The sequence below is a fragment of the Dermochelys coriacea genome, chromosome 8 (assembly GCF_009764565.3).
Source record: "Dermochelys coriacea isolate rDerCor1 chromosome 8, rDerCor1.pri.v4, whole genome shotgun sequence".
Taxonomy (NCBI): domain Eukaryota; kingdom Metazoa; phylum Chordata; order Testudines; family Dermochelyidae; genus Dermochelys; species Dermochelys coriacea.
The window spans coordinates 15,658,145-15,685,176 of record NC_050075.1 but is presented as its reverse complement, the minus strand read 5'-3'; the positions used below and the strand labels follow the sequence as shown (position 1 = coordinate 15,685,176).

The window sequence follows — 27,032 nt, the reverse complement described above, 5'->3', positions numbered from 1 at the left end:
TGGAGGTGGGGCCAGGAGCCGCAGGCGCCGCGGCTCTAGCGCCCCTGTTATTGTTACACTGTAGCGGGTTCGGGGTCACGCTGAGCCCGCCCTTCCCCTTCGGGCGGAGAAGCTGGGCGCGGACCGGAGCCGCCCCGCGGGGACTCGCTCAGGATGCCGGTGAGGCTCCAGACCCGGCCCGCGGTCCCGCCTTCCCCGTCGCTACGGAGTGTTGTGCCGTTGCTAGGGTGGCGCGGGGCCTGGGAGCAGCGGGGAGCCTGGGCCGGCTTGGGGGGGGGTGGCGTGCGGGGTACAGGGGGGCCGGGGAGGGGGAGTGGATCTGGGGTCGAGGCCTGGCATTGGGGGGTGGAGCGCAGGGTACGGGGGGCCTTAGAGCGGGGAGGGGGGACCGCGGAGAGGGGCCTGGCGTGGGGGGGTTGGAGTGCAGGGTACAGGGGGGCTCTGGGCCGGGTCTGAGGCTGGGGCCTGGCACTGGGGGGTGGGGTGCAGGGTACGGGGGGGGCTCTGGGCCGGGTCTGAGGCTGGGGCCTGGCACTGGGGGGGTGGGGTGCAGGGTACGGGGGGCCTTAGAGCGGGGAGGGGGGACTGAGGAGAGGGGCCTGGCGTGGGGGGGGTGGAGTGCAGGGTACGTGGGGGCTCTGGGCCGGGTCTGAGGCTGGGGCCTGGCACTGGGGGGGTGGGGTGCAGGGTACGGGGGGCCTTAGAGCGGGGAGGGGGGACCGCGGAGAGGGGCCTGGCGTGGGGGGGAGTTGGAGTGCAGGGTACAGGGGGGCTCTGGGCCGGGTCTGAGGCTGGGGCCTGGCACTGGGGGGTGGGGTGCAGGGTACGGGGGGGGCTCTGGGCCGGGTCTGAGGCTGGGGCCTGGCACTGGGGGGGTGGGGTGCAGGGTACGGGGGGCCTTAGAGCGGGGAGGGGGGACTGAGGAGAGGGGCCTGGCGTGGGGGGGGTGGAGTGCAGGGTACGTGGGGGCTCTGGGCCGGGTCTGAGGCTGGGGCCTGGCACTGGGGGGGTGGGGTGCAGGGTACGGGGGGCCTTAGAGCGGGGAGGGGGGACTGAGGAGAGGGGCCTGGCGTGGGGGGGGGGGTGGAGTGCAGGGTACAGGGGGGTCTGGGCCAGGTCTGTGGAGCGGGTCTGGGATCATGGGCCTGGCATTGAGAGATGGAGTGCAGGGTACGGGAGGGTCTGGCCTGAGAGTGGTGCCCACTCGGAGGTGAAGGATGCAGAGGGGCCCTGGTAAAGTGCTTGTCTCTGGGCAGCTTGTGTCAGATGTCCTAGGCTCACGGTGCAGGAAGGCTCTGGAGGTTTGGGGTACTAGGCCTAGGGTTCCTGGTGTAGGCAGGTGCTGATCGGGTGTAACAGGGATGGTGCTGGCCTGGGGTGTTGCCAGAGTACTGGAATCTGAGAGAAGGGAGGGGCAGAGAAGTGCTAGACAAAGGTGGTGGTTGAAGTTTGACACAGGGAAGCTTAAATCATGTGCATTTATAAGCAGGCAGGATGCTTTTATAATGGATAGGCCTGGTAGGTGGTGGAAGACGTGGGCAATATTCTACTATTGCTTAGAATAATATCCTATTTTGTAACTAAGTTCCTCCATGCCAATTGCTGTGTTTAGTATATTATATGTTTTTTACCAATAGTTCTGTATGCAAACAAATCTCACAGATCAGTGCATAAACTGGTTGTTGCAGGGTTCAAAAAGGGAATTTCTTCCACACATCAAATAGATTATTGTACAATGAAAGTGTTGAGATTTTTCACACCTTCTTCTGAAGCATTGGATAGTGCTAGATTTTCCACCAAATGCATCCGATGAAGTGAGCTGTAGCTCACGAAAGCTTATGCTCTAATAAATTTGTTAGTCTCTAAGGTGCCACAAGTACTCCTTTTCTTTAGGCTTCTTGAGTGAGTGGTTTGTATCTAGTATGGCAAATACTATATTCCTATTACTGGATTGCAGACATGCATATTTCAGTCTATTATAGATAGTAACACACTTGTGCCTCCCGTGGTCTCTATTTATTATTCACAAAGTCATCCTGATTGTTGTGCACATTTATTACGATAAACCTGAGCTTCTAATGGTGATAAGGCTATTTTTGGCTTGCATGTATGGTGTTTTTTTTTTTTTTTAAAGGTAGTATACTTCCTAGACCCAAAAATCCTGCCTTTCCAATACCCTTTGACAGGTGCTTTTGGTAATCTATGCAGCCAGAATGATTGGTGCCCCATGTACTGTCTGATGTATGCTCCGCAACTTATTTTTCTTCATATGGTGAAATCTCAACTAGTTACAGATTTTTTTTTTTTTAATGTTAGGGAGCTAGAGAATTCAAGGAATTTCAAGTACATGATATTCAGTGTAGCAGAAAACTACAGATCTGCAGTCCTTACCATTGTCTAATAGTAATGGTTCAGTTAAATAATAAGGTTTCTCCTTGTAACTGGATTGCAGACAGAGGACCTGCAAGTTTTTAGCCTTGTTGATTCTATCTCCGCTTAAAGTCTTTACTTTTAGACTCCTCTGCTGACTCTGAACTGCAATATATAATCTAAAGTAACTGTTACATTTGCCCACCCTTTGGCTCTTACTAGGTTTAGTCTTTGGTGATAAGATTTTTGATCTAATTTACTTATAAGGCCCCTATAAGCTTGGCATGTGAGCTCTTTATAAGTATTTCAGAATAGAAATGGAAATCTTTCTCTTCCCAACTTACAGGAGAAATAGCATGATTAATATATAGGGATTTTCTTTTTTAAAATGCTCTGGCTACATGTAGTGTTCTGATGCGAATATGCTTAATTCAAAATGCTGAGTTTACTGGTCATTTTTATCCCTTGTGGAAGTGACCTCCATAGGCTAGGTTCAACTGCTCGGAAAGCTGTGTGTCTTACCCTTCCCTTATTGGTTAGTGGTTTCATTGTTCCAGTGGAATATAACAGTAACCAATTTAACAATCTGAGGACAGATGCCCTTGGTTGGGTGGGGAATGTTATACAAGAAGAACGTTCTTTTAAAGATATTTCCTTCTCCTCAGTCTTACTGGGTTCAGCTTTAGCCAGTTTTTCATCTGGATGCTGATGGCCAATATTATTTAACTAGTTCTCCCAATGCCTTCATAAAGAGTAATGGGAGAAGGGACTGAGTCTTGTAGAGTGATGCAGGTGACGTCTTTGGAGATGGAGGAACTGTTGCCTATTATAACCCACTTGTTTTGTAGGCCATATCAGGGAGTGTCTATTACTGCTGATCCTATGATGGAACAATAATTGATCACCCATTCAACAGGATGAGTACATGCACTACTCTTATCTGTGGGCTGGAGGAGCTCATCTACCAGCAAAACAAATGCTGCCTCATAGTGCTTTGGCCTAAAGCTTGACAGCAATCCAGAATATTGGCTGCTGACTGGTAGCAAAAAAACAAACCAACCCCACTCTCAAAATGCTAACATCCTGATTAGCTTGCTTAGCAAAAGTTATATGCTGGCTGGTAGTTAGCAACCTCTGTAGCATCAAGCGATAGGATTTTAGTACTGACTGGGCAATTGTAAGTGTTAAGATGAGTGATAGATGTCTTTCATCAGCAGTGTTCAACCTCAAATTGTGTAACAGTTGGCTTACAACTCATATTTCAAAATTCTTGATGGCAGAATAGAAAACTTTCATGTATTTTAGGATATATGAAAGACCCAGCACCCCAAATATGGTCCCCCAAGTTACACTTGAAGTAGAACTGAATGAAGTGTGTATATGGACTTTTTGCAAATATTCACTTCAAAAGAAATATCTGTTTGATTGTGTTCATGACCCTTCTGTATTTGAATTCTAGGAATGTTCAAGCTTACATGTGTTGTTAGTGTACATAGTTGCAAAATGTGAATTTTAGCTTGACTATTCAAAATCAAATGTTTAACAGTATACTTGATTGTAAAATCTGCAGTTTGTGTTCATTACTTACTTACATCTTTCAATCAGGGACTAAAAAAAATATCAATGTAACTAAGCAGTACAGTGAACATGTTTTCAAATGAACAAATATTTTCAACAAAGTATGCAAGCGAAGAATCATTTGTTGAAATTTACAAATCTTGAATGACTAATACATTTGAATTTCACAACCCATGTACAACTTGTGAACAGAAAAAGGTTAATTTAATCAAATTAGTTCTTTATTGCACTTTATTCTGTTAGCTCCAGTTGTAAATCAGTCCTGTTCTGAACACTTAGGCCCCTAATCCTGCAAAGACTTGCACATACTTAAATATATGTAATGGAATTATTCAATGTGTACATTTAAGCACATCTGTACATCTTACACTGTAACACATGAAGATGTTTGTTTTGTTTTTCATGTGTGTAGATCAACAAATCTGAGAAGCTGGACAAGCCTGACAGCTGTGATAATGTCAAGGTTGTCGTCCGATGCCGACCTTTCAATGAAAGAGAGAAAGTAATGTGCTACAAGATGGCAGTTAATGTGGATGAAATGAGGGGAACCATTACTGTTCATAAAACAGACTCTTCCAACGAACCTCCAAAGACATTTACATTTGATACAGTTTTTGGACCAGAGAGTAAACAGCTTGATGTCTATAACTTAACTGCGAGACCAATTATTGACTCTGTTCTGGAAGGATACAATGGTAAGTCCCTTATTGTCCTAAAAATTAAGGATCCCTAATGCTGTCAAAATTGCATCTGATTTTAGTAGGAGTTTCTGAAGAAAGACTGCAGGTAAAAGCACCATATCATTCATATAGTTAACAATAACCTCATTTTACTTAAAATAGAATGTCCAATAAGGGTATTCACAATTCTGAGTTCCCTATTGCCAGTGGTTGTGCTTTTATAATTGGTAATTATCAGTTACATTGTGAGCATCAGGTATTGGCAAGGTTAGTGGGCCAAACTTCTCAACTACTTTTTTCTATTTGTAAAGGATTTGCATTTTATTTATCTTTTTAGCACACCCAGGTTCTTGAGTGCTTTTCTTCTTGTAAAATATCAGTAGCCCTGCATGTGTGAGCAACTCTGCAGTAACAACTTGGCATGTATGTATAATGGAAGAAAAATGTTGGTAAGGAAATAAATTGTTTCCAAATGGACACTTATAAATAATAGTAAGTTGTGAAGATTTTAAAGATCTAGGTGAAATACTTCATTTGTATTGGGGTAAGTATAGGTGTAAAATATAGGAAGTTCCCTGAAGTTTAAATGCTAAGGCAAAAGCTTTGTTAAGGCTGTGTGTAAAGGTAGAGTAGAATTAAGTATCTGTTTTTGGCCAGGGTTTTTTTCTAGCTGCAACAAAGCATAAATCTGACTGAGGAGCCAAACTTATTTTTGCAATACTTGGGTCCATGATTCTGGTAAGTCTTTCTGATACAAGTGAAGGAGGAAGTTCCATGCCTTGCAGATTAGTGATGTAATCCAAATGGTAAATGATTCTGAAAATCTGTATCTTGGTTTGTGAAATGCCCATATGTGTGGCCTATGCTGAACCAATTTGAGGTTGCTACAGCTGTGGTTGAGGGAATGCTGATGCCCACCCATGGAGAGTGGCCCTGAGGCAGGTTGACACCATTCTGTAGCCAGTTACCCTTTTAAAAAGAAACTTATGTTTCTGCAGTATGCTTCTCTTAACAGGTTTGTACATATTTTGGAACATGAGTTACCCTTGTCTAGTTAATTACTTTTCTTTGCCTTTGTACAAGACAAAGATTGAAATAATCTACTTTTTAAATTTAAGGAAATGAGTAAATGTGCCTGAACGAAGAGTCGTTCATTCTATATTTGCATATTTGTTCTCCCTGTTAATAAATATATTATTGATTGGCCTAGCTCTGATGGTTTGTGTGAGACATATTCCTAGAGCCGTTGTGCTTGATTTGAAATAACACATTAGTCTTTGTAGTAGTTCAGCCATGTTTGCAAAGATTGTACAACACTTACATTTCCTCTAAGCCTGTACAGTGTGTATTGGAAAAGCTGGTAAATTCTAACTCATTGTTGCTAGTGGTTTTGGTAGTGCCAAGGTAATGATTAAAAACAGCCATCTTTGGTATTATGATTTATTATAAATATTTTTCTTGTACTGCAGGCACCATCTTTGCATATGGACAGACTGGCACAGGCAAAACTTTTACCATGGAAGGTGTACGAGCTGTTCCTGAACTTAGAGGAATCATCCCCAATTCATTTGCCCATATATTTGGTCACATTGCAAAGGCAGAGGGGGACACAAGGTGAACAAATTTTCTTCCTTTGCCTCACCCCTATCCCCGAGACAAGCAAAAGATTGAAGCACAAACTTTCAGACATCTTGGGTAAAATCCTGACGCTGTTAAAGTCAATGCAAGTTTTGCCATTGATTTAATTGTGGGCCAGGATTTCATCTCTTGTGCTTAAGCACATCTTTGTTTATGAATCAGTAAGCTGTCAGTTTGTATTAGTACTCTGCATATTTTCTTTGTACACTGAGATCAAAACAGTTACATTTAACAAATATTTCAGTTTATAAATGACATTTTTAATCTTAGATTTTTGGTTCGAGTGTCTTACTTGGAAATTTACAATGAAGAAGTACGTGACCTGCTCGGAAAAGACCAGACACAGAGGCTAGAGGTGAGGATGGAGTGTTTTGAATCACTGACATTTTGCATTTTAAAGGAACAAATTGTCTCTTCAAGAAGAACTGAGTATTAAAAGAACAGACAGACCTTGGAGGGGAAGAAAAGTTTTCCTTAGCACCAAATGTGACCTTTTGCTACTATCAGTATTTTGCCTTTTCTCATTTCTTCTTCTCGCTTAACCTTTAGTCTCGTAATGTAACATTATTTCCCTCACGCTCTAGACTAATTCCCCTTAGGAGAATCTGGGGAAGAATAGCTGAAAATATTCAAAATAGGATACAAAAACATTCTAATCAGCACCTGTATTGCTGTCAAATGAACTCAGTGGCCAAAGTGCCTCTGTCCTTTACACTGGTGCTTTTCCTATGATTCCCTCCAGGGAACTTCTCCCACTTTTATGGCCAGTTTTCTCACAATCTTATCATCCCAAAGACTTTTGGGAGCTCCCTGATAGACTGTCTGTAGATTGTTCAGTGAGTTATGAACCTGTTATAAGAGCCAGCAGTTTGCAGGGTGGTATATTTACTCTCTGGTTCTAGACCAGTGGTTTTCAGTCTTTTTTCATTTGCAATCCCTAAAAAATTTCAAATGGAGGTGTGGATACCTTTGGACATCTTAGATATAGTCTATAGATCCCAAGGGGTCCAGCAACCATGGATTGAAAACCACTGTTCTCTGGTAATTACAGCCTTTCATGGACCCTTTAAATATAGTCTGCAGACCCCCAGGCTGTAAACCAGGCATCTCAAACTCAAATGACCACGAGGTCCACATGAGGACTAGTACATTGGCCTGAGGGCTGCATCACTGAAACCCCCCACCCCTTGCTGTCCCCAGCCCCACCCCCACTCCACCCCTTCCATGAGGCCCTGCCCCGCCTCTCTCACCTCCACCTCTTCCATGAGGCCTCCATTCCAACCTCTTCCCCGAACTCCCCCCCCCCCCCCCCCCCCCAGGCAGTGCAGGAGGGATTCGGGTGCGGGTTCCGGCCTGGCGCCGCTTACCTAGAGTGGCACTGGGGTGGCAGCAGCATGCACCGGGGCCAGGGCAGGCTCCCTGCCTGCCGGCCCTAGCCCCGCACCGGGAAGCAGCTGGAACCATGTCGCGGGGGATGGGGGGCAGAGAGCTCTGTGCACTGCCTTGCGGCTCTTCCAGGTACCTCCCCCGAAGCTCCCATTGGCCGCAGTTCCCCGTTCCTGGCCCATGAGAGTTGCGGGGGACAGTGCCTGGAAGCCAGGGCAATGCACGGAGCCCTCTGCCCCCCACCCCCTCCCTGGGCTGCAGGGAAGTTGTGCCAGCTGCTTCAGGGAGCAGCGTGGGGCCACGTGGGGCAATGCCTCCAGCCAGATCCGGCCCGTGGGCTGTAGTTTGCCCACCCCTGGCCTGGAGTTAGGCCGGGGGGTGTGTGGGCTGCTTGGCGGGCCTCAGGAAATAGCCCCGCAGGCAGCGTGTTTGAGACCCCTGCTCTAAACCATGGCTCTTTAGCTGACTTCACAAAAACTCTTCCCAGGGCTAGGAGAAAAGATGTGGGCATCTGTACAGAATAGGAGAGTGGCATGTGGGGTATGTTGTTCAGTTATTGTAGCAATGCCTTGAAACCTTTGTTTGAAGTACTTCTCTTGAGAGAAGAAATAAGAGATGGACAAGCCAGCTTTTTATTTATTAAATACTTCAGAAATTCTCAGTGGTCCCTGTGTCCAGGAAACAGTTGATTAGACCAAGTGCTTTCTCTGCCTCTGAATGTGTTGTGCCTACTCCCCTCTCTGAACCCCTCTTTATGATCTCTATGGAGATTTGAGGCTTTCTCCTGATTGGTGTTCCCTCCATTTGATTTACCTTGGGAGAAGGGGCAGTAGAAGGCTACAACACTCTTGTTCCATAGGCTTGTATGGTTCTGATAAGTCATACTTGTATAGAACAGAAACTATGCTTCTAGAAATAAAAGTACACTAGTGCATTATGTTATGTTAACTGGTACATGTGAATACTGTAGAGAACAACTTCCAAAAATAATCTCTGTGCACCTCCTGGAAGTGCCCAAACAAATCTGTTTCTTGTTTAGGTTAAAGAGAGACCTGATGTGGGAGTTTATATCAAAGATCTTTCAGCTTATGTTGTAAACAATGCAGATGATATGGATAGAATCATGACACTAGGCCACAAAAACCGTAAGTAGCACTCATGATTAGGGTTTTAAACTCTTGTCCAGAGCACAGTTTAGTGTAGCACTATGCATTGCCGGGTAGATAGCTGACTTTTGGATCTGGGTACAATCTTCACAACTCTTCAGGAACAGCTCTCTCAGCTGTGCAGTGAGAGGGATAACTCCTTGCTAAGTCCTGTGATTCAGAAGCAGCCAATGAAGGTAGGACAGACCCTATACAGCAGCTTTTCTTGACTGGAAGGCTTGTTCCAATGTGGAGTCTTGATGGTGTGAGACAGGGTGTGAGAGTGGGACTGTAACTGAGGTTGTGAGACTACAGCAAAGCAAGAGGAGACCACTGGGACTCCTGGTGGGTCTTGAACTTGCCCATTCATTCTCCTTTTCTTCCTCTCACCTTTGCCCAGGTGAGCAAACATTAGACCAGTGTTGTGCTCTATAGTATTGTAAACTGGAGATGTGATTGCATGTTTTCTCGGAGCAACAGAACAGCTCATTTTAACATTCAGGACGTTTTCTGAATGAAGTACTATAGGTTAATGTACAAATCAAGCAAGGGTTAATGACTTTCACTGCCACTACATTGAAAACTGCAATATTTTTACGACACTTAAAACACAACTCAATCAGACAGGATTAATGGTCTGACCCTAATGGGTACTGAGCATCATCTCTCTTGGATTTGCAGTCTTTGCTGAGTCAGTTGTATTTTCCAAAGGAGATGAAAGGGTGTGAGGCTGCCTAGTGCCTTTTGGGATTGGGCCTTGAAAGGCATATGCAGGAATACAGCTAGAAACAAAACCTCTGCTTGTCTTTCAAATGATTGCATGTCCGGACTAAAGATGAATGCTGCAATTTCAAGCCTAGAAAAAAATACTTCACCATAGGGTCTAAGGGGAGATGCATCACCCTTATTAGCAGCATGAGAAACACTGCAAAATGTTGGGTGTTGCAGCTGAGATAATTATTCCACACTAATTATTAAGTCTTATCATTTTCTGAAGTTAAACAAGAAATGCATTCAGTTGTTTTAAGTAAGATTATAAACTCTGTAAATTATAACTGCTTTGTGGCCTTTCTGTTTTCAGATTAGGGATTGTTTTACCTTATAGTTCATTGTTTGTTCTGATGTTTTTGGGCCTCTTAACTAAAGGTTCTGTTGGTGCCACTAATATGAATGAGCACAGCTCCCGTTCCCATGCCATCTTCACTATTACCATTGAATGCAGCGAGAAGGGTGTTGATGGAAACATGCATGTTCGTATGGGCAAGCTGCACCTTGTAGATCTAGCTGTAAGTAGTAACGTACAGATCTAACAAAATGCTAGTTGTGGGATGGTTACTGATTGTTATGCTGGACCCTTAACAAGACAGGGAAAAGGCACTGCCCCTCCCTGAAAGAGCTTACGATGTAAGGCCCAGATGCAGTACGAGTTTCTGTGGGGACAGACTGCTGTGGAACCCCACTTCAATCAATGCAATTCTGCCTGAATGCAAAGATCTGCCTGTGTGAAATAAATTGCAGGACTGGGGCCTTTTCTTGACATGCATAACTTTCCCAGTGGAGAGGATGGCCGAGGGAGGACAAGGGATACAATAGTCAGATTTTTGAGGTCGCTCAAGTGTGTTATGTGCATCTAGATGGTTCCATTAAAATTTTTTTCTTGTAAAAGTGTAATTGTTTATAAGTTACTAGATGTTTCTTTTCCCCCATATGCATTGATTGCAGGGGAAGCAGAAGATCATATTTAAAAACTTACCATTGGGGTGTTATGCAGTGTTGTGTATTAGCTACAGTTTGTTTTTCTAAAATAAATGTTTGTATATGAGAATAGTACATTCCATTTTTCCAGCTATGTCGCTTTGCTGTGCACTGTTCAGTGCTACCATGAGTCTAAAGATTCCATTAAGACCTGCTTGACCCTGTCCTTTCACCCTCTAAATGCCTGTGTATTCCTTTCGCCAGGGGTCAGAAAGGCAGACAAAAACTGGTGCTACTGGGCAACGACTAAAGGAAGCCACAAAAATTAACCTTTCACTTTCCACTCTTGGGAATGTTATTTCTGCACTGGTGGATGGCAAGAGTACTCATGTGCCCTATCGTAACTCTAAATTGACTCGACTTCTTCAGGATTCCCTGGGGGGCAACTCAAAAACCATGATGGTAAGAATGGGATGGGCCAAAGTTCAGTGTCCCAGTAACCTGGTTTATATCTTTAAGGTGGAATTGAAGCAAAATTCTCATGGGAATAGTCTGATGTTTGTATTTACCTTTTTTTATTTCAGGACTGTGCTCTTTCATCAATGCATAGAAATGTAGGGCAGGAAGACACCTTGAGAGGTCATTTAGTACAACCCCTATGCTGAGGCAGGACCAAGAACCTAGGGCATCCCTGATATGTGTTTGTGCAACCTGTTCTTAAAATCCTTCAATGATGGTGCTTCCACAAGCTCCCTTGGAAGCCTGCTCTGGTGCTTATGGTTCTTATAGTTAGAAAGTTTTCCCTAATATCTAACCTAAATCTCCCTTGCTGCAGGTTTAGCCCATTACTTCTTGTTCTACTTTTAGTGGACGTGGAGAGCAATTGCTCACTATCCTCTTTATAACAGCCCTTCACATATTTGAGACTTCTTTCAGCCCTCCTCAGTTTTCTTTTCTCAAGACTAAATATGCCCAGTTTTAACTTTTCCTCATAGGTAGGGCCCTACCAAAGTCATGGTCAATTTCATTAAAAAAATTATAAATTTCATTATTTCAGCCATTTAAATCTGAAATTTCAGGGTGTTGTGACGGTATGTGTCCTGACCCAAAAGGGGGGGGGAGGGTTTGCAAGGTTACTGTAGGGGGGGTTGCGGTAGTGCTACCCTGACTTCTGCTCAGCTGCTGGCAGCGGCGCTGCCTTCAGAGTTGGGCAGCTGGAGAGCGGCAGCTGCTGGCCAGGAGCCCAGTTCTGAAAGCAGAGGCACTGCCAGCAGCAGCGCAGAAGTAAGGATGGCATGGTATGGTATTGCTACCATGACTTTGCACTGTTGCTGGCAGGGTGCTGCCCTCAGAACTGGACGCCTGGCCAACAGCTGCCACCCTCTGTCTGCCCAGCTCTGAAGGCAGCACAGAAGTAAGGGTGGCAATACTCTAGGTGACCCTCCCCCTAAAATAACTTTGACCCCCTTTTGAATCAGGACCTCCAATTTGAGAAACCCTGGTTTCCTAAGTTCCCTGTAAGGCATGCAGCAGCCTATTAAGCGCTGCGCAGATACTCAAGGCTGCAGCAGGGAGAGATGCCCTGGACCTGCTGCAGCCAGGGAAGAGGCGCCTATCCCACGGCCCTAGCCTCGGAGCTGCCTTGGGGAGAGATGCCTCTTTTCCCCCCCCCCCAGCCCAGGTGCTGTTGCAGCGAGAGAGAGCTGGGGGGAGTCCTCTTCCTTCCTCTCTCTCTCCCCTGCCCTCCCTCCCTCCCATAGTCCCGGAGCCCTCACCTCCCTATACCCCAATCCTCTGCCCCAGCCCTGAGCTAGTCATCCCCAGCCCCACCTCAGAGCCCGCACCCTGAGACTCCTTCCACGCTCTGAGCCCCTCGGCCCCACCACATGAATTTTGTTATGTACACCAATATGGAGGTGATGTGTCACATAACCTCCATATTGTGCACATCATAAAATTCATTCCTCATATACGTGGGGAAAAATTAAAGGGAACGCTGCTGGTCTCCCTCATGAAATCTGTATAGTATAGGTTAAAAGCAACAAAAGACCAGATTTCACGGTCCATGGCGCGTTTTTCATGGCCATGAATTTGGTAGGGCCCTACTCGTAGGTCAGGTTTTCTAAATCTTTTGTCATTTTCTGTACCTCTTCTCTGGACTCTCCAATTTGGCACATCTTTCTTAAAATGTGGCACCCAAACTGGATCCAGTATTCCAGCTGGGGCCTCACCAGTATCTTATAAAGCAGTACAGTTACCTCCTGTGTCTCTCGTATACAACAGTCCTGTGAACATACTCTCATCCTGTACAGCTTTTAGCCTTACATCTATCTGAATATAAAATTCACTTCATGGACCTGGGAGGCTATAGATCAGCACAGAAGTACCCAGGTGCATAGGGTCAAATGGAAGCTGTGCTTGTACATCCCAGGGCAGGACTTAATTTATGCTCTGGAGGCAGCAGAAAAGTACAGTTTGCAGGCAGGAAACTACAGTAAGGGATTTGCAGAACAGGGCGTGGGTCTGTTTTTACATTTCCTGGTCTTGCAATTATTTGTATTTGTGTCATTCAAGCTTTTACGTAATGCTAAATCCCATATACACATGTAACTCCTTTTTTTATGTAACAGTGTGCAAATATTGGTCCAGCAGACTATAATTATGATGAGACTATCAGCACGCTAAGATATGCCAACCGTGCCAAAAACATCAAGAATAAGGCCAGAATTAATGAAGATCCCAAGGATGCCTTGCTCCGTCAGTTTCAAAAAGAAATTGAAGAGCTTAAAAAAAAGCTGGAGGAAGGTAACTTCCCTTGTTCCTAATAATGTTCTCTGTACCTTCGGGTTATTCTATTCCTGTGTGACACATCTTCTTTTTAAAGACTTACCATGGTATGCTTTTCAGGAGTTTTGTAATAACATCTGAAGTCCCCGTGCTTTTATATATGAGTTTGTTACATTAGTCTCAAGTAAAGAGAAGAAACCCAAAGATCACCCATAAATAGAAATAGGTGGCATGCATGCATTTCTATGCTGAATGTAAGCTAGAGCTTTTCTTCGGTTAAGTATTGGATTTGTCCACTAGATGGTATTTAGAGCTAATATAAGCTAGCAGATTTCATCTTTTCTTTTCTCCTTGGTTTAGGTTTGGATGTGACCTATATATAATTGAAATGTACTAATTTTAAAAGTCTCGTTCATGTTACGTTAATGTCAGGCTGGGGACAAATGCAAATTGGGGTTTTAAAAAGCATAATGACAAAGGGTTAAATGTTCTCCTTCTAGCAGAAAAAAGTGCTCGGGAAGGGAACAAATGCCTCTGAAACTCTCAAACTGAACTTGTGGAAATGGCTTTTAAGTCTTCTTATAAAGAATAAGGGGGCAAAGCTACAAAACCATATGGTTCCACAGGCTCTGTGAGCAACTGAACCCTTCACGTCCCACAAACGAGAATCAGCCTCTTCGTAGGTGGGGTCCTTGGCAGCATATAGCCTGAGAGAGCAGAGCTATGATTCCATTGGTTTATACAGACACATCAGTATCCTACCAACTGTGGATAAGGGAGAAGGCACAGAGAAGGAGATTTCCACTTGGAAATCTTTTCAGTCTGAGAGACACATGGAAAGTACAGCAGTGTTCCCACCCCCTGTTCTTAACCCATTATTTCAATCCCTGTTGAGTCCCTTTGCTAATTTTGGACCCCACACTGCAGACTAAATGCCTTGCAAATAGAAGTCTGATTAAAGCGTACAGCTCAAAAACTGACACTCATAGATGTAAGGATGCAGCTGTGCTATTCTTTTGAACTTTTGCACTGAATTACATTTTAAAGTTCTGACAGACTTTGGTTTCAAATTGAAGTTGAATCATTAAAAATACCAAAGCATACCTTGGTTACAGCAGAGTCTCATCTTTTCAGAAAACAACTGAGAGACTCTGGACAGTTTAAAAAAAAAAATCTATATAGCATAATGCTTAAAGTGTAAATATTTATTCCTGATGAACACTGTAGCCATTTTTCTCTGTATTTCAAACTTCATTTAAAGTGCTTAGAGGTAAAATAATATCTTGTTTGAGAATTGTAGCGTAATAATGCTTGGCTCTCGTGCTTTACAGATGCTGCAATATTAGACTCCAATCGCAAACTTTCTAAAATACATAATTATAGGTAGAATTTTGGTATGTCAGCGTATTTTGGAACTGGACTGTCAGCCTTACTGAGATTGCTGGTTTAATATTTATCGGTTTTTATATATTGAAAAAGAAACGTGTACCTATTACATGAGTAAACAAATGGAAAAACTCAGATCTTTCCCAAATCTGCATTGCCTGTACAGTCATTTAGTACCTACTGCCAAGACTCTGTTCAAATAAAATTGAAGGTAGATAAAATGCTGCTGTTACAATTAATTGTCTGATATGCTGTGAAAGAGAATGCCGTGGAAACATATATTTGTGTTTTAGGGGAAGAGATATCTGGCTCTGATATCAGTGGTTCTGAAGATGAAGATGAAGAAGAGGAAGAAGATGGGGAGGTTGGAGAGGATGGGGAAAAGCGTAAAAAACGAAGGGGTAAGGTATCCATGTGCTCCAGTTCTCTCGTCCTTAGTCATCAAGAAGTTGACCCCTGGAATTTATTTGCATGAAGGAATCAGTATGCAACTTTGCACAAATATGAACTTAACTGAGACTGTAGTAAAGTTCTAGTGCCCGCTGCAATTATCATGCCTCTTGTAGAAACTAAGCCATTTGAAGCAGTCAATCTAGCTAGACTGCTATACCTTTATATAGCATCTGCTTCCACTTGGGTAGTTTTGCTTGTAGTAACTTTCTCTTATGTGGTGGTTCCCTGGTTACAGCAGGGTGGCCACATGTGGCTTGTTAATATGCACATGTCTATGAGACTGATAACAAACCCACACAACAGAACTGCCTCTGGGATATGGAGTTGTGGGAGGGAGTAGGGTTGCCAATTTTGCTTGGATGTATCCTGAAGGTGTCCTCACATGACATAATCTTTTAATTTAAGATTAATCCTTGAATCCTGGAGACGCCAGGACAATCCTGGAGGGTTGGCAACCCTGGGAGGGAGAGTCTAACAAGCTGCCACAGGGAGAGAGATCAGTTTCTAAAAAAACCCCAAAAACAGGAAATTTAGTGGCCTTGTCTAATAAGAGCCTGCTGTGTATATGGAAGAGATGAAGGAACTCCCATTGACTTCTCTTTGCTGGGAGTAGAGACAGTGTAGGATTGGGCTCTAATATTACAAGCTACATTCATCCTGTTTGTTAAACTATTTTTAGTGCTCAGACTTCTTTCCTGTCTGAAGTGTAGAATGTGTTTAAACAGAATTCCAGACTTAATGCTGGAAGGAATCTGTTACATTTGACTTGTCTTTCATTGGTGTTACAAATTGTCTGTTTTCTTCAGAGGGGCTCCAAGCTCAAATGCCAGTTTTAATTAACCTTTTTATGTTAAAGGTTTACTCAGATGTAAAAAGTGCATCTTGCCATAGTGAACTCCCAGAACTGTGTCCTGAGCCTAAATTCTGCAGCTTTCTCTACAATTTGTTTCATTGTTGATGTTTAATGAGGCTTCAGTCACATTATTGATTATCAGTATTGCAACATAATTGTATTAAATCTACAATATGAGTATGGTTTAAACAAGTCATTTCAAGCTTATGTGGGATTGTTTTTGATGGGTAATATTCATGTTACATCTGTTTATCGTGTTCAGTCAAATGGCTGCTAGTGCTGTTGGCATGGTTACCTGGTGTGTTTTTAAAAATCCACAAGTGGCCTTTCTGTTTTGTTCACATGCTTTCAATTGGTTAGATGATTTTACATTTATGTGTACTCGATGTTCATAGTGGGTTATCAGCCCATAAGGGCAAAAAGTAGAATTGTTGTAATTGGTCTTCAGTACAATTACAGAAGTATCTCTGGGGGTGAAGTTCTGTTCTCAGGTTAACTGATGCAAATCCAGAATGTTATCTGAGTGCAGAATTTAGCTCAGTGAAGTAATATGCCCTTCGTTGCTAAGTACTATAAATCTTCAGCATATGCCAGTTCAGAGGATTGTATGGTGCTGAGAATCTCCTGTCAATTAAGATTAATTGATTCTAGAAATTCATTGCCTATACCATTGTTTAGTAGATCTGTAGCCTAGCAGTTTTCTCTTGTGCAAGGGTCATTTCTTGTGGCAAAAAAGCTGACCACCACTACTTACGTTGCTGCGTTTAAACTAGTAGATTATACATAGCACGGTAGGTCAAGTGTTCTCTTGTGATTTAGTTACCTTAGTGAACTGATCAACAGGCTTCTTTTTAGTAACTGCCCCTTTGCAGGCAGGTATTATGACCCTTTATAGGACAAATCCTTCTTGGATTCACGTGCCTGATAACATAATGAATGGTGCATAATATTTTTTTCATAATCTGTAGAATTAAAGTGAAAATAGGCATGTGGGTCACTTTTCATTTTGAGCAATTACAACAAAAAATAACTAGGCATATTGGGTCTCGTACTAGACATGGTCAGGATGGATTTTTGCTGAAATATGGTTGTTCTATAGCATATATTTTGGAGTATACAATGGTAGCTCTACAGGAGTGAATCTAAGTGGGATCCAAGCAAATGCTTCCAAACATAAGTATTAGTTTGCCTTTTCAAACCAGTTTGCTGGTTCTTCTGGGTTTCTTTGGATTTCTTTCTTTGGAACTAATTTTTAGCTGCGTGTTTCTTTATATTCTTGTTCCTTCTTTCCTGGGTTTTCCGTGGGTCTTACTTCTTTGTTTTCCAGGCAGTAGCAGCACCAGTAGTTCAGACTCCACATGCTCTGTCATAGAGAAACCTCTGGATAAGTCCTTCACTAGTGAGTGGGAGCTCTTAAGTCATTTAACAAAGCTTTGGCCTTTCCATAACCTGTGCACTCCATTTTGTAAATACCACACTGCTCCCTGCCACTTTTTTATTTAAGAGAAAAATGTGGGTTTATAAATTGGCTAAAGCATGCTTTTCTTTTGCTGCTTCCAAGCTTTAAAGAATTGTTCAACATGCAACTTAGCTTAATGTTTGAGAAGATGTAAGGCAAGTTAGTGCTTTGTTCGAGCTAACTGTAAAGAGAGGGGGGGAAATAGGATGGAAAATCCAATTCCAGTTTTTGTTTCATTAGCTTCCTCCTTTATTGAGACATTGGCAGAGAACAAATCAGTGGAACAATCAAAATCTTACTTTAGTTTTATAATCTGGAAAGGGGACTAGATAGCATTTGATTAATTCATAGTCCTTTAATCTAAAGAGATCTGGATTCAGATCTTTAAGGGTGGCAAGTAAATGTGACTTGTCTATTGTGGAAAGATATCCAAGTCACTGTAAAGCATCATTTGCTTGGGCATCATTGTCATTCTTTGTTCAGAGAAGGGGCCAATGGTCTGGATGAAGAAACTATTGCTTAGTTGCCCCTGGCTCCAGGCAGGGCTTTTTGGTCCCCTTATAAACACCAGAATTAATTAATTAGTGATGGCTGTTTTACTCAAAATATTCTTTAAAAGCCCTAATTCCAGATTGGTGGGAACTTTCTAACACTAGTTTGTATCTTACTTCTGCAAGCCGGAGTCACATTTTTCCCCTTTCTTAGACAGAGAGAGGCTGATAGTTCATGGTGTTGATATCTTCTAGTTATATCTAAAAAGAAGAGCTCCTTAATTTCTAAGATGTTCATTTATTGGTGGTATTAACATTTTTCCACCAATAGTAAAATATAAAATCCCATTTACTTGTCACAGTCAAGAAGGCTTAAAATGTAAAAACCCTCTATTGGTTTACATTATTGGAGGCATTGAAATGCATTTGCTTTTCCAAACTTGCTTTTAACCAGAATATTTGGATGTGGGCAAATCACTTAATGGCAAGTTGTCTACTGAAATACTTAGTTGGGGATCAGTCCACCTCCCATCAGTCAGTGAAGAGACTTCAATTTACTATGGTGGAAGTTGTCTCAGACCGTCAGTGGTAGAATAAACACTACTTGTTCTACAGTCAAAATAGTAATTGTCCTCATATGTTGTGTGGATCTTTTGCATGTTGTCTTCCTTCTGCATTATCTTTTTTCTTTTCTTTTTCTTTTCCTGTTTCATTCTGATCACACCTGCTTGAATAACCAAAATTAGTCATATACCTCTATGGAAGCATCAGTTACTGCAAATTAACCTACTAATATCCTGTTTAATTGAACATAGAAATCTTGTGCTCAAATCCTGTATGTGCAGTTGGTCATGTAAAACAAAGAATTGACTTGGAAATCTCGCTAAAATGCAAAGCAAGCTTTCTTTCTGTGTGCTAGGTTTTACAGGTAATGTAAAAAAAAATTGGCTACCTTGAAAACATAACTCGGTCTTTCTTTAGGGTGGGAGATGCCCGCTTGGATGTTTCTTAGGGCATGATCTTTGCGGCAGGCTCGCATATAAATGCATATATAGAATCTGCGTTGTATTGAACTGAATAGGAAAATGCAAGAATGGGTTGAAGATTAATCTGAATATGCAAAAAAAAGTATCCTTTGGTTCAGAAAATTTACTCTGGCCAACCATAAATCGTAATGCAAATATTTTGCTTTAATGGCCTCTTATTTCTCAATGATTATTCTGCTGATTTTTTTCTGTCTGTAGATGCAGATTTAGATTAATCCTTATACTGATACTGATGATCTTTATCACAAAACAATCAAGCAGTAATGTTTTTCTTTTTCCTCCCTTTTTTATGCATATGCTGCCTATCTGCGATTTGCTTACTACTTCCTCTTAATGCAAGATCAAGCAGGTTGGTGTGATTGATTTGTGATCGATATAGTACAGATACAGAGCTTGTAAAGGGTCTTGCTGCTCAATCTAACTTTCACTCTTTAAAATTGAGAAGATCTAAGAATGTGTTTTGACAGGTAAGGATCCTTCATTCACCTGTCCCTGACCTTTTTGCTTAAGGATTTCTCTATATAGAATTTCACAGAAAGCTCAGACTTCTAAAGCATATTGCCCAAAGCTTGGTCAAGCAAAATACTGGGGCTGTGAACCTACATGTTGCTGCTTCTTACCATCGGGCCAACAGGAGAAGCAAATAGAATCTAAACCAAATTATTTTGATTGTCCTATTCCTGAATTACTGTCACATATCCTGCCACGAAATTATATACTACACCCAGATACCTACATAATTCCCCCCCCCACACCCCATTTCTGGTGTGTGTGTGTGTGTGTGTGTGTGTGTGTGTGTATGTATGTATGTATGTATTTAAAATAGGGCTGTTGATTCATCTTAGTTAACTCGCGCAATTAACTCAAAAACATTAATCACATTTTTAATTGCACTGTTAAACAACAGAATACCAATTTGAAATGTATTAAATAGTTTGGATGTTTTTCTACATTTTCAAATACATTGTAATTGAAATCAAAATGTATATTATTTTTGGATTACAAATATTTGCACTGTAAAAATGATAAACAAAAGAAATAGTATTTTTCAGTTCACCTCATAAGTACTGTAGTGCAATCTCTTTGTTGTGAAAATGCAATTTACAAATGTAGATTTTTGTTATTACATAACTGCACTCAAAAACAAAACAATGTAAAACTTCAGAGCCTACAAGTCCACTTAGTCCTCCTTCTTGTTCAGCCAATCGCTAAGACAAACAAGTTTGTTTACATTTACAGGCAATAATGCTGACCTTTCTTTTTTATTTACAATGTCACCAGAAAGTGAGAATGGGCATTTGCATGGCACTTTTGTAGCTGGCATTGCAAGGTATTTAGGTGCCAGATATGCTAAACAATCGTGTGGCCCTTCATGCTTTGGTCACCATTCAGGAGGACATGCTTCCATGCTGATGACGCTTGTTAAATAATGCATTAATTAAATTTGTGACTAAACTCCTTGGGGGAGAATTGTATGTCCCCTGCTCTGTTTTACCTGCATTCTGCCATATTTCATGTTATAGCAGTCTCGGATGATGACCTAGCACATCTTCATTTTAAGAACAGTTTCACTGTAGTTTTCACAAAACGCAAAGAAGGTATCAATGTGAGATTTCTAACCAACCTAAGGTTTAAGAATTTGAAGTGCCTTCCAAAATCTGAGAGGGACGAAGCGTGGAGCATGCTTTCAGAAGCCGTCAAAGAACAAAACTCCGATGCAGAAACTACAGAACCCGAAGTACCATAAAAGAAAATCAACCTTCTGCTGGTGAGATCTGACTCAGATGATGAAAATGAACATGCATTGGTCTGCACTGCTTTGGATTGGTATTGAACAGAACCCATCCTCCGCATGGATCCGTGTCCACTGGAATGGTGGTTGAAGTATGAAGGGACATATGAATCTTTAGCGCATCTGGCACGTAAATACCTTGCGGCGCTGGCCCCAATTGTGCCATGCGAACACCTGTTCTCACTTTAGGGTGACGTTGTAAACAAGAAGTGGGCAGCATTATCTACTGCAATTGTAAACAAACTTGTTTGTCTTAGTGATTGCCTGAATAAGAAGTAGAACTGAGTAGACTTGCAGATTCTAAAATTTTACATTGTTTTATTTTTGAATGCAGGTTTTTTTTTGTACATAATTCTACATTTTGTAAGTTCAGCTTTCAAGATAGAGTGCACTACAGTACTTGTATTATGTGAATTGAAAAATACTATTTCTTTTTTTACAGTGCCAAATACTTGTAATCAAAAATAAATATAAAGTGAACACTGTACACTTTTTATTGTGTAATTTAAATCAATATATTTGAAAATGTAGAAGACAACCAAAAATATTTAAATAAATGGCATTCTATTATTGTTTAACAGTGCGATTAATTGTGCAATTTTTTTTAATCGCTTGACAGCCCTAATTTAAAAATTAATAAGGTGATGTTTCAGTGTCTTTATAAAAGTTGTGTGTGTACGCCCAGTGGAGAGCCTTTTACTGAATGATAATGTTTGTCAGGGTATTCTGCAGGGGTTGTTTTTTTTTTTTTGTTTTTTTTTTTTTTCTTATTTTTTCTACCCTGCAGTAGCGGTAAATTGTTGCTTTTGGATTTTCACACATTTAAGTTAGTTTTCTTTTGTCTAGATTTTGTTAGAAAGTGGCTGGGAAAAATCAAAACAGGGTAAATAAAGGGTATTTTCCACACATTAAAAGTTCTAGAAATCTAAATTAGCTTGGTATCTTGTTATCCTCTCTGCCACCCCTCGTGCAATTAATCCAAAACCTATTCATGTTCACATGCATTGATATATTGTGCAGTTTTGTAATTAAGATCTTCCCAAACCAAAGTTATTTTTCAATTAATGTTGATCTCTGAGATTTGGAGAATGATTTATAGGAGCCATTCTTCTTGTTCTAGAATTCTGAATTATTTTTAGATGACCTTATAGGGCTACTGAACTCAGTCTGAATGCCAGTTAGCTGCTCAAGTTACCTCCATTGTAATCACAGAGGTGTAGTGTAAAAAATTGGTTTGTTTGTTTACTTTTTACCAGTGGTCAAATCTTGAAAGTACTACCTTATAGACGATTACAAATCGCACCACCCCAGAATCTCTGAATGGACACTGCTACAAAGACAATCTGAGTCCATAAGCTATTGTCCATCCCTTATCTGCTTTTATCCAATAGGGCTTTTCTGCATTTCTCTGCACATTGTAGTTCTTCATTGTGGACAATACAGTTTTAAAAGATCTTACTGCTAACTTTCGCAGTGACACTCGATAGGGAATGCAATACAGGAGGGTATCTTGGAGAAAATTTCTTCCAGTGTGAATTTTTGGAAAGTGGAATTCTGAACATAGCTTTAGAACTCAACTCTTCTAACAGGCTACAAAAAGAAACATTAGCATCTAATTATAAAGAGAAGTGATTACATTTTTAAGTTTGCTTAAAAAATAAATTCTGGATTGAACTGTGCAGACAAACTTTTCATTATCCCTTTAAAGAAATTTAGGTCTCAAACTTCTGGCTTTTTTTAAGATGGCAGTCTTTCATAACGGTTTTATTCTTTTTTTAAATTTGATTTTAATATTCTACACTAATCTTAGCTTAATATTTCTGTGTCCCCAGTGGCAATACATAGCAAAAGCAGAGCTTAAGTGGCTTGTAAATGTCACTAGATCTCTAAGATGGAACTAGTCTGATGTGCACGTAATTCTTCATATAAGTCAATTACTATTTTTCTTCTTGTCCAGTTTCCAGAGTGCCACTGGATGGCTATGTTGAAGTCTTAATAACAAAGCTACTCTAAAATGTTTAGTATAAAAGTTGCCTGTGTTGGACAGTGATGTGATACAAGCTGGTTTCCTGACAGAGCTGGGAAGCATCACCAGCATCTATTAAATATCCATTAGCACTGAATAGTACTATTATAAACTCCAGTAGCTGCAGAGATACGGTATAGCTATATATTGCTATTGAAATATTTTTATTTAACTCTTATTGAAAATCACATTTAATTTGAAATCTGATGACAAGATAGAAATCTTCATTATAATAAAAGACGGTGTTTTATTTTTGTCATCAAATAATTCATACTTAACCTGAATCTTTCCAAAGGCAAGAAGAAAGTTTCCCCAGATAAAATGGTAGAGATGCAAGCCAAGATAGAGGAAGAGAGAAAAGCACTTGAAACCAAGCTTGACATGGAAGAGGAAGAGAGAAACAAAGCCAGGGCTGAACTGGAGAAGAGAGAGAAAGATCTGCTCAAAGCCCAGTTAGTACTGTATCATAAGAACAATTTTTTTTACAATTCAGTAATCGGATCTAATTAGGGGTGTGTGACTGGTGGAAATTCAAATGAATTGGTTGATTAAAGCAGTGATGCACAAAATGAATGCTCTCCTGACCTGCTATTAAAGCAAATGAGCTTCCTGTGTAGGTTAGAGCTGGTCAGAAAATCCAATTTAAAAAAACCCCCAAAACCTGCATTTTTTAATTGTTTTTTCAAAATTTCAACCTGCCATAGAACTTTAAAAAAAAAAGAAAAAGAAACAAAAAAAAACCCCAAAAACCCCCATCCAAATATGAAAGAGCCAGACAAGCTCCTGTATGTATTGACTGCTAATGAATTAGTCAAGTACTAAGAACCATCATAACAGCCTTTACTGCCATACAGTTTAATGAGATGGAGGTGGTTGATTCTGGGCACAGAACTTATCTTGATGTGGAAAGGCTGATCCAGGCTGGAGCTGAAGAGTGACCTGTGAGTTCTCACAGGGCCTTAGGGCAGAGCATAAGGCAAGCAGGTGCACGAGGCACATGGCTGGTGGGACAAGGGCTGGAGAGGTAATGGATTCGTGTGAAGCCTCCATGATCCCTGCTTGTCTTCCCCTGGCCCCCATGTGTGATTATTTTCTCCTCTGCTTGCCACCAAGGCCCTGGGATAATCAGCTGCTGCTGCCACCTCTTATTCTCTCTCCTCCTGGGTCTCCATGCTGCCTGGGCCCCAGCAGAGGGAGCATTGAAAGTGGAGGAGGAGACAGTCTCCCTGATCTCAGTGCCCCAGCAGCCACCAGTGGAAGGGAGGATTTGCAGCAGGAGAGACTGTTCACTGTCAGCTGCCTTGTTTGACTTTTAGCTGCAGCTCTCTCCAGTGATTTGTATTTTCTTATTCTTGCAGTCTCGAAAGTGAGATGAGTGTTCAGGCCCCCTACTGCCCACAGTTCAGGCCCATTGTTCAGGCCAGGCCCCATCACTAGAGAGAGCCTGGAATACATGGTGGTCCACTCTCCTCTCCCCCTTCTCTCATTAGACAGGAACACCAGTCGCTGCTGGAGAAATTATCAGCTTTGGAGAAGAAGGTGATTGTGGGAGGTGTGGACTTGCTAGCAAAAGCTGAGGAGCAGGAGAAACTTCTAGAGGAATCTAACATGGAGCTTGAAGAGCGAAGAAAAAGAGCCGAGCAGCTTCGCAAAGAGCTTGAGGAAAAAGAGGTTTGATTAGCTTCCTTATTGTAGTGCTGATGATCTTAAGTGACAGGACTGATTGCGCTCACCTTCCATTGCCTCTGACAGCCTTGTGTGCACACTGGATATGGAAGCTATGGCAGGAGCTATGCCAACGTTCCTAGAGACTGACACTTGAAATGGGTAGGCAGTTCTCTGGTACAGAAGTGTGTGCAAGGATGAGCTTTATAGCAGCGCGTAAAAACAGTGGGGCGTGTGTGATACAGATCGGTGTAGGCAAAGCCAGCACTTCACTTTATCCAAGTAGTTTCTCCTCTGGTTATACCACAGCCAAATGCTTCTCTGACAGTAGTAAATTGTGTGTTGCCTTTTTGTTTTTAAATGTTGCAAACAGCAAGAGCGCCTGGACATTGAGGAGAAGTACACCAGCCTGCAGGAAGAGGCACAGGGCAAGACCAAGAAGCTGAAGAAAGTCTGGACAATGCTAATGGCTGCAAAATCGGAGGTCAGTGTCCAAAAGAGTTGTTTAGTTAATATTTCCAAAACAGACTTAGTTTGTAAATATGTGCCCTACACTATGTAACCCTGGAAAAGTGCTTTATCAGTGTCTTGGTTTGTATGTTTTCAGAGAACTAACTGAACACTGGTAATTGAGCCTCTGCGGGTTACATCTTCAAGCTTTTCTTTGAATCCACAAGGGCTAGGGTGACTAGACAGCAAGTGTGAAAAATCAGGACGGGGGCGGGGGGTAATAGGCGCCTATATAAGACACAGCCCCAAATATCAGGATTGTCCCTATGAAATCAGGACACCTGGTCACCCTAACGAAGGCGAGAATTGTTTTTCTTTGAAGTGAAAGCGGAGGGTCTCATTCATATGACTCTGGGAGTTGGAGCTTTAATAAAATCACCAATTATCACTAAACATGTTATAAAATCATCAGTTGCCAACACATTTGCTCGGCACAATCCCCTGCTCCTGCTTGACTTGAATAGTCTCTTATCTTTTCTGTCAGAGTAATGTAATAACTTGACAGAATATGGAATTAATAATTTATCTTAGTTGTATCTCCTTGGAATTTCACTCTTTTTTGTTTTTCCTCTTTCTCTCCTGTGACCTTTCATCTCCGTAGCATATTTTTCTCTTTTCTGTAGTTTTTTTTTTTTTTTCCCCTATCCTATCCTTCTGGCCAGGATCCCCAATCACTCACCACCTGATTACCACATTCTTTCCCTCTCCCTCCAACCTGTGGGAGCTCAGAATGTCTATTGGCTGGTGCCTGTAGCCCATGCTGCAGGAGGTCTTCAGGCCGAGAGCTGCTTCCTGTAGCTGCCTGAACTGCATAGTAGTCTTTTGGATAATGGGATTTTCTTTAGGTTATGCAGGTCCCTTCCTTGAACAGGATATACCGAGACTGCTGTGCTCCTGGTTTCTTCCAACAAGTGCAGAGTGGGGATTTGCAGAAGTCTTGTAGGCAAAAAGTGCCAGTCTGAGCTGGTATGTTTTAATTTATCAATTCTTGGGGATAGTTTTATAATAAAAGAATTCATTTTGCCTATGAATTTAAATGGAGATGCTCTTATGGAATGATGAAAGGCCAACAACTTTTTAAAAGGCTTTTGTGTTTGAACTACTTCTGGCTTCCTGATGGCTTGCTTTATTGTCCATAGATGGCAGATCTGCAACAGGAACATCAGAGAGAGATTGAAGGATTGCTGGAGAATATTCGGCAGCTTAGCAGGGAGCTTCGTCTTCAAATGCTCATCATAGATAACTTCATTCCTCAGGACTACCAGGTAAAGGGAAGGGAAGCCTAGTCTTGGATTTGGGGTTTTTAGTAATGTTAGACACACGCATTGATTCCTCCAGCATTCCTTCTGTCCCCATCAGTAGTGGGAGTGACTCAGCACACCTCCTCTCTGTATCCAGTTTGTTAGAGCTAGTAGGTATTAAATAGCATCGCACAAAAAACAGTGAGCCACATAAGATTCCAACTTATGTATATATTTGTAAAAGAGTATTTATAAAACACAGCAACCTCTAATTGAATTTAGTTAGAAGGAAAATCAAGGTAATTAGGTTTGTTTCAGACCAACACAGTTATATGAACATGCTACCAGGTGCAACTCTGTCACATTTCCATATGAATTTTAAATCACTATCAAAAACATGAGTATCAGAGACCCCAGATGTGACTGAATCAGTCTTTTTGAAAATACCAAGACAGAGGTTTCTGGTGAGCATTACAATTGTTCACTAAGCAGAATGACTTCACCGGTCACCTTTCTCCCTGTAGTCTTTATGTAATGCTTTGAAAAGCCTGGTTGAGTATATTAATGAAGTAAAGCAATTATTTGATTATCTGAGGAGGATAATCCCACTTCCTCCCCACCCTCTGCCTAAAGATCTGAAGTATTTTCTAAAATTGAAGGCCATATCTACAATAGGAAAATGTATACCCATAACTGTCCACTGTGGCAACTTCACCCTAGGACTGAGCAGCTTTTGGACAACAGTGGTTATAAATAGCTGATGACTGTACCAACGGGACTGCAGGCCCAAACTCTGCCAACGCATCCTAAATATTCATCTTTCACTCTGCT

The 27,032-nt window shown here is 41.8% G+C and overlaps 1 protein-coding gene across 8 annotated transcripts in view; it reads left to right on the top strand.

The window, feature by feature from the left end:
- KIF3A (kinesin family member 3A) overlaps nt 1-27,032 on the top strand; it is a 35,826-nt gene continuing 8,794 nt past the window's right edge. For 4 of the 8 annotated variants that reach the window (XR_006283185.1, XR_006283184.1, XM_043520462.1 and 1 more), the window contains exons 1-15: nt 1-159; nt 4,361-4,643; nt 6,098-6,242; nt 6,537-6,621; nt 8,692-8,797; nt 9,944-10,083; nt 10,757-10,954; nt 13,123-13,297; nt 14,959-15,066; nt 17,299-17,370; nt 19,308-19,316; nt 23,081-23,237; nt 24,276-24,456; nt 24,824-24,934; nt 26,100-26,225. Coding sequence is in view for 6 of the 8 variants with exons in the window: in XM_043520462.1 (XP_043376397.1) it covers nt 154-159; nt 4,361-4,643; nt 6,098-6,242; nt 6,537-6,621; nt 8,692-8,797; nt 9,944-10,083; nt 10,757-10,954; nt 13,123-13,297; nt 14,959-15,066; nt 17,299-17,370; nt 19,308-19,316; nt 23,081-23,237; nt 24,276-24,456; nt 24,824-24,934; nt 26,100-26,225 (1,902 nt within the window). In the remaining 2 variants the exon portion in view is untranslated. The remainder of the gene's footprint in view (nt 160-4,360; nt 4,644-6,097; nt 6,243-6,536; nt 6,622-8,691; nt 8,798-9,943; nt 10,084-10,756; nt 10,955-13,122; nt 13,298-14,958; nt 15,067-17,298; nt 17,371-19,307; nt 19,317-23,080; nt 23,238-24,275; nt 24,457-24,823; nt 24,935-26,099; nt 26,226-27,032) is intronic. The other 4 variants (XM_043520464.1, XM_038413298.2, XM_043520465.1 and 1 more) reach the window with 2 other exon arrangements.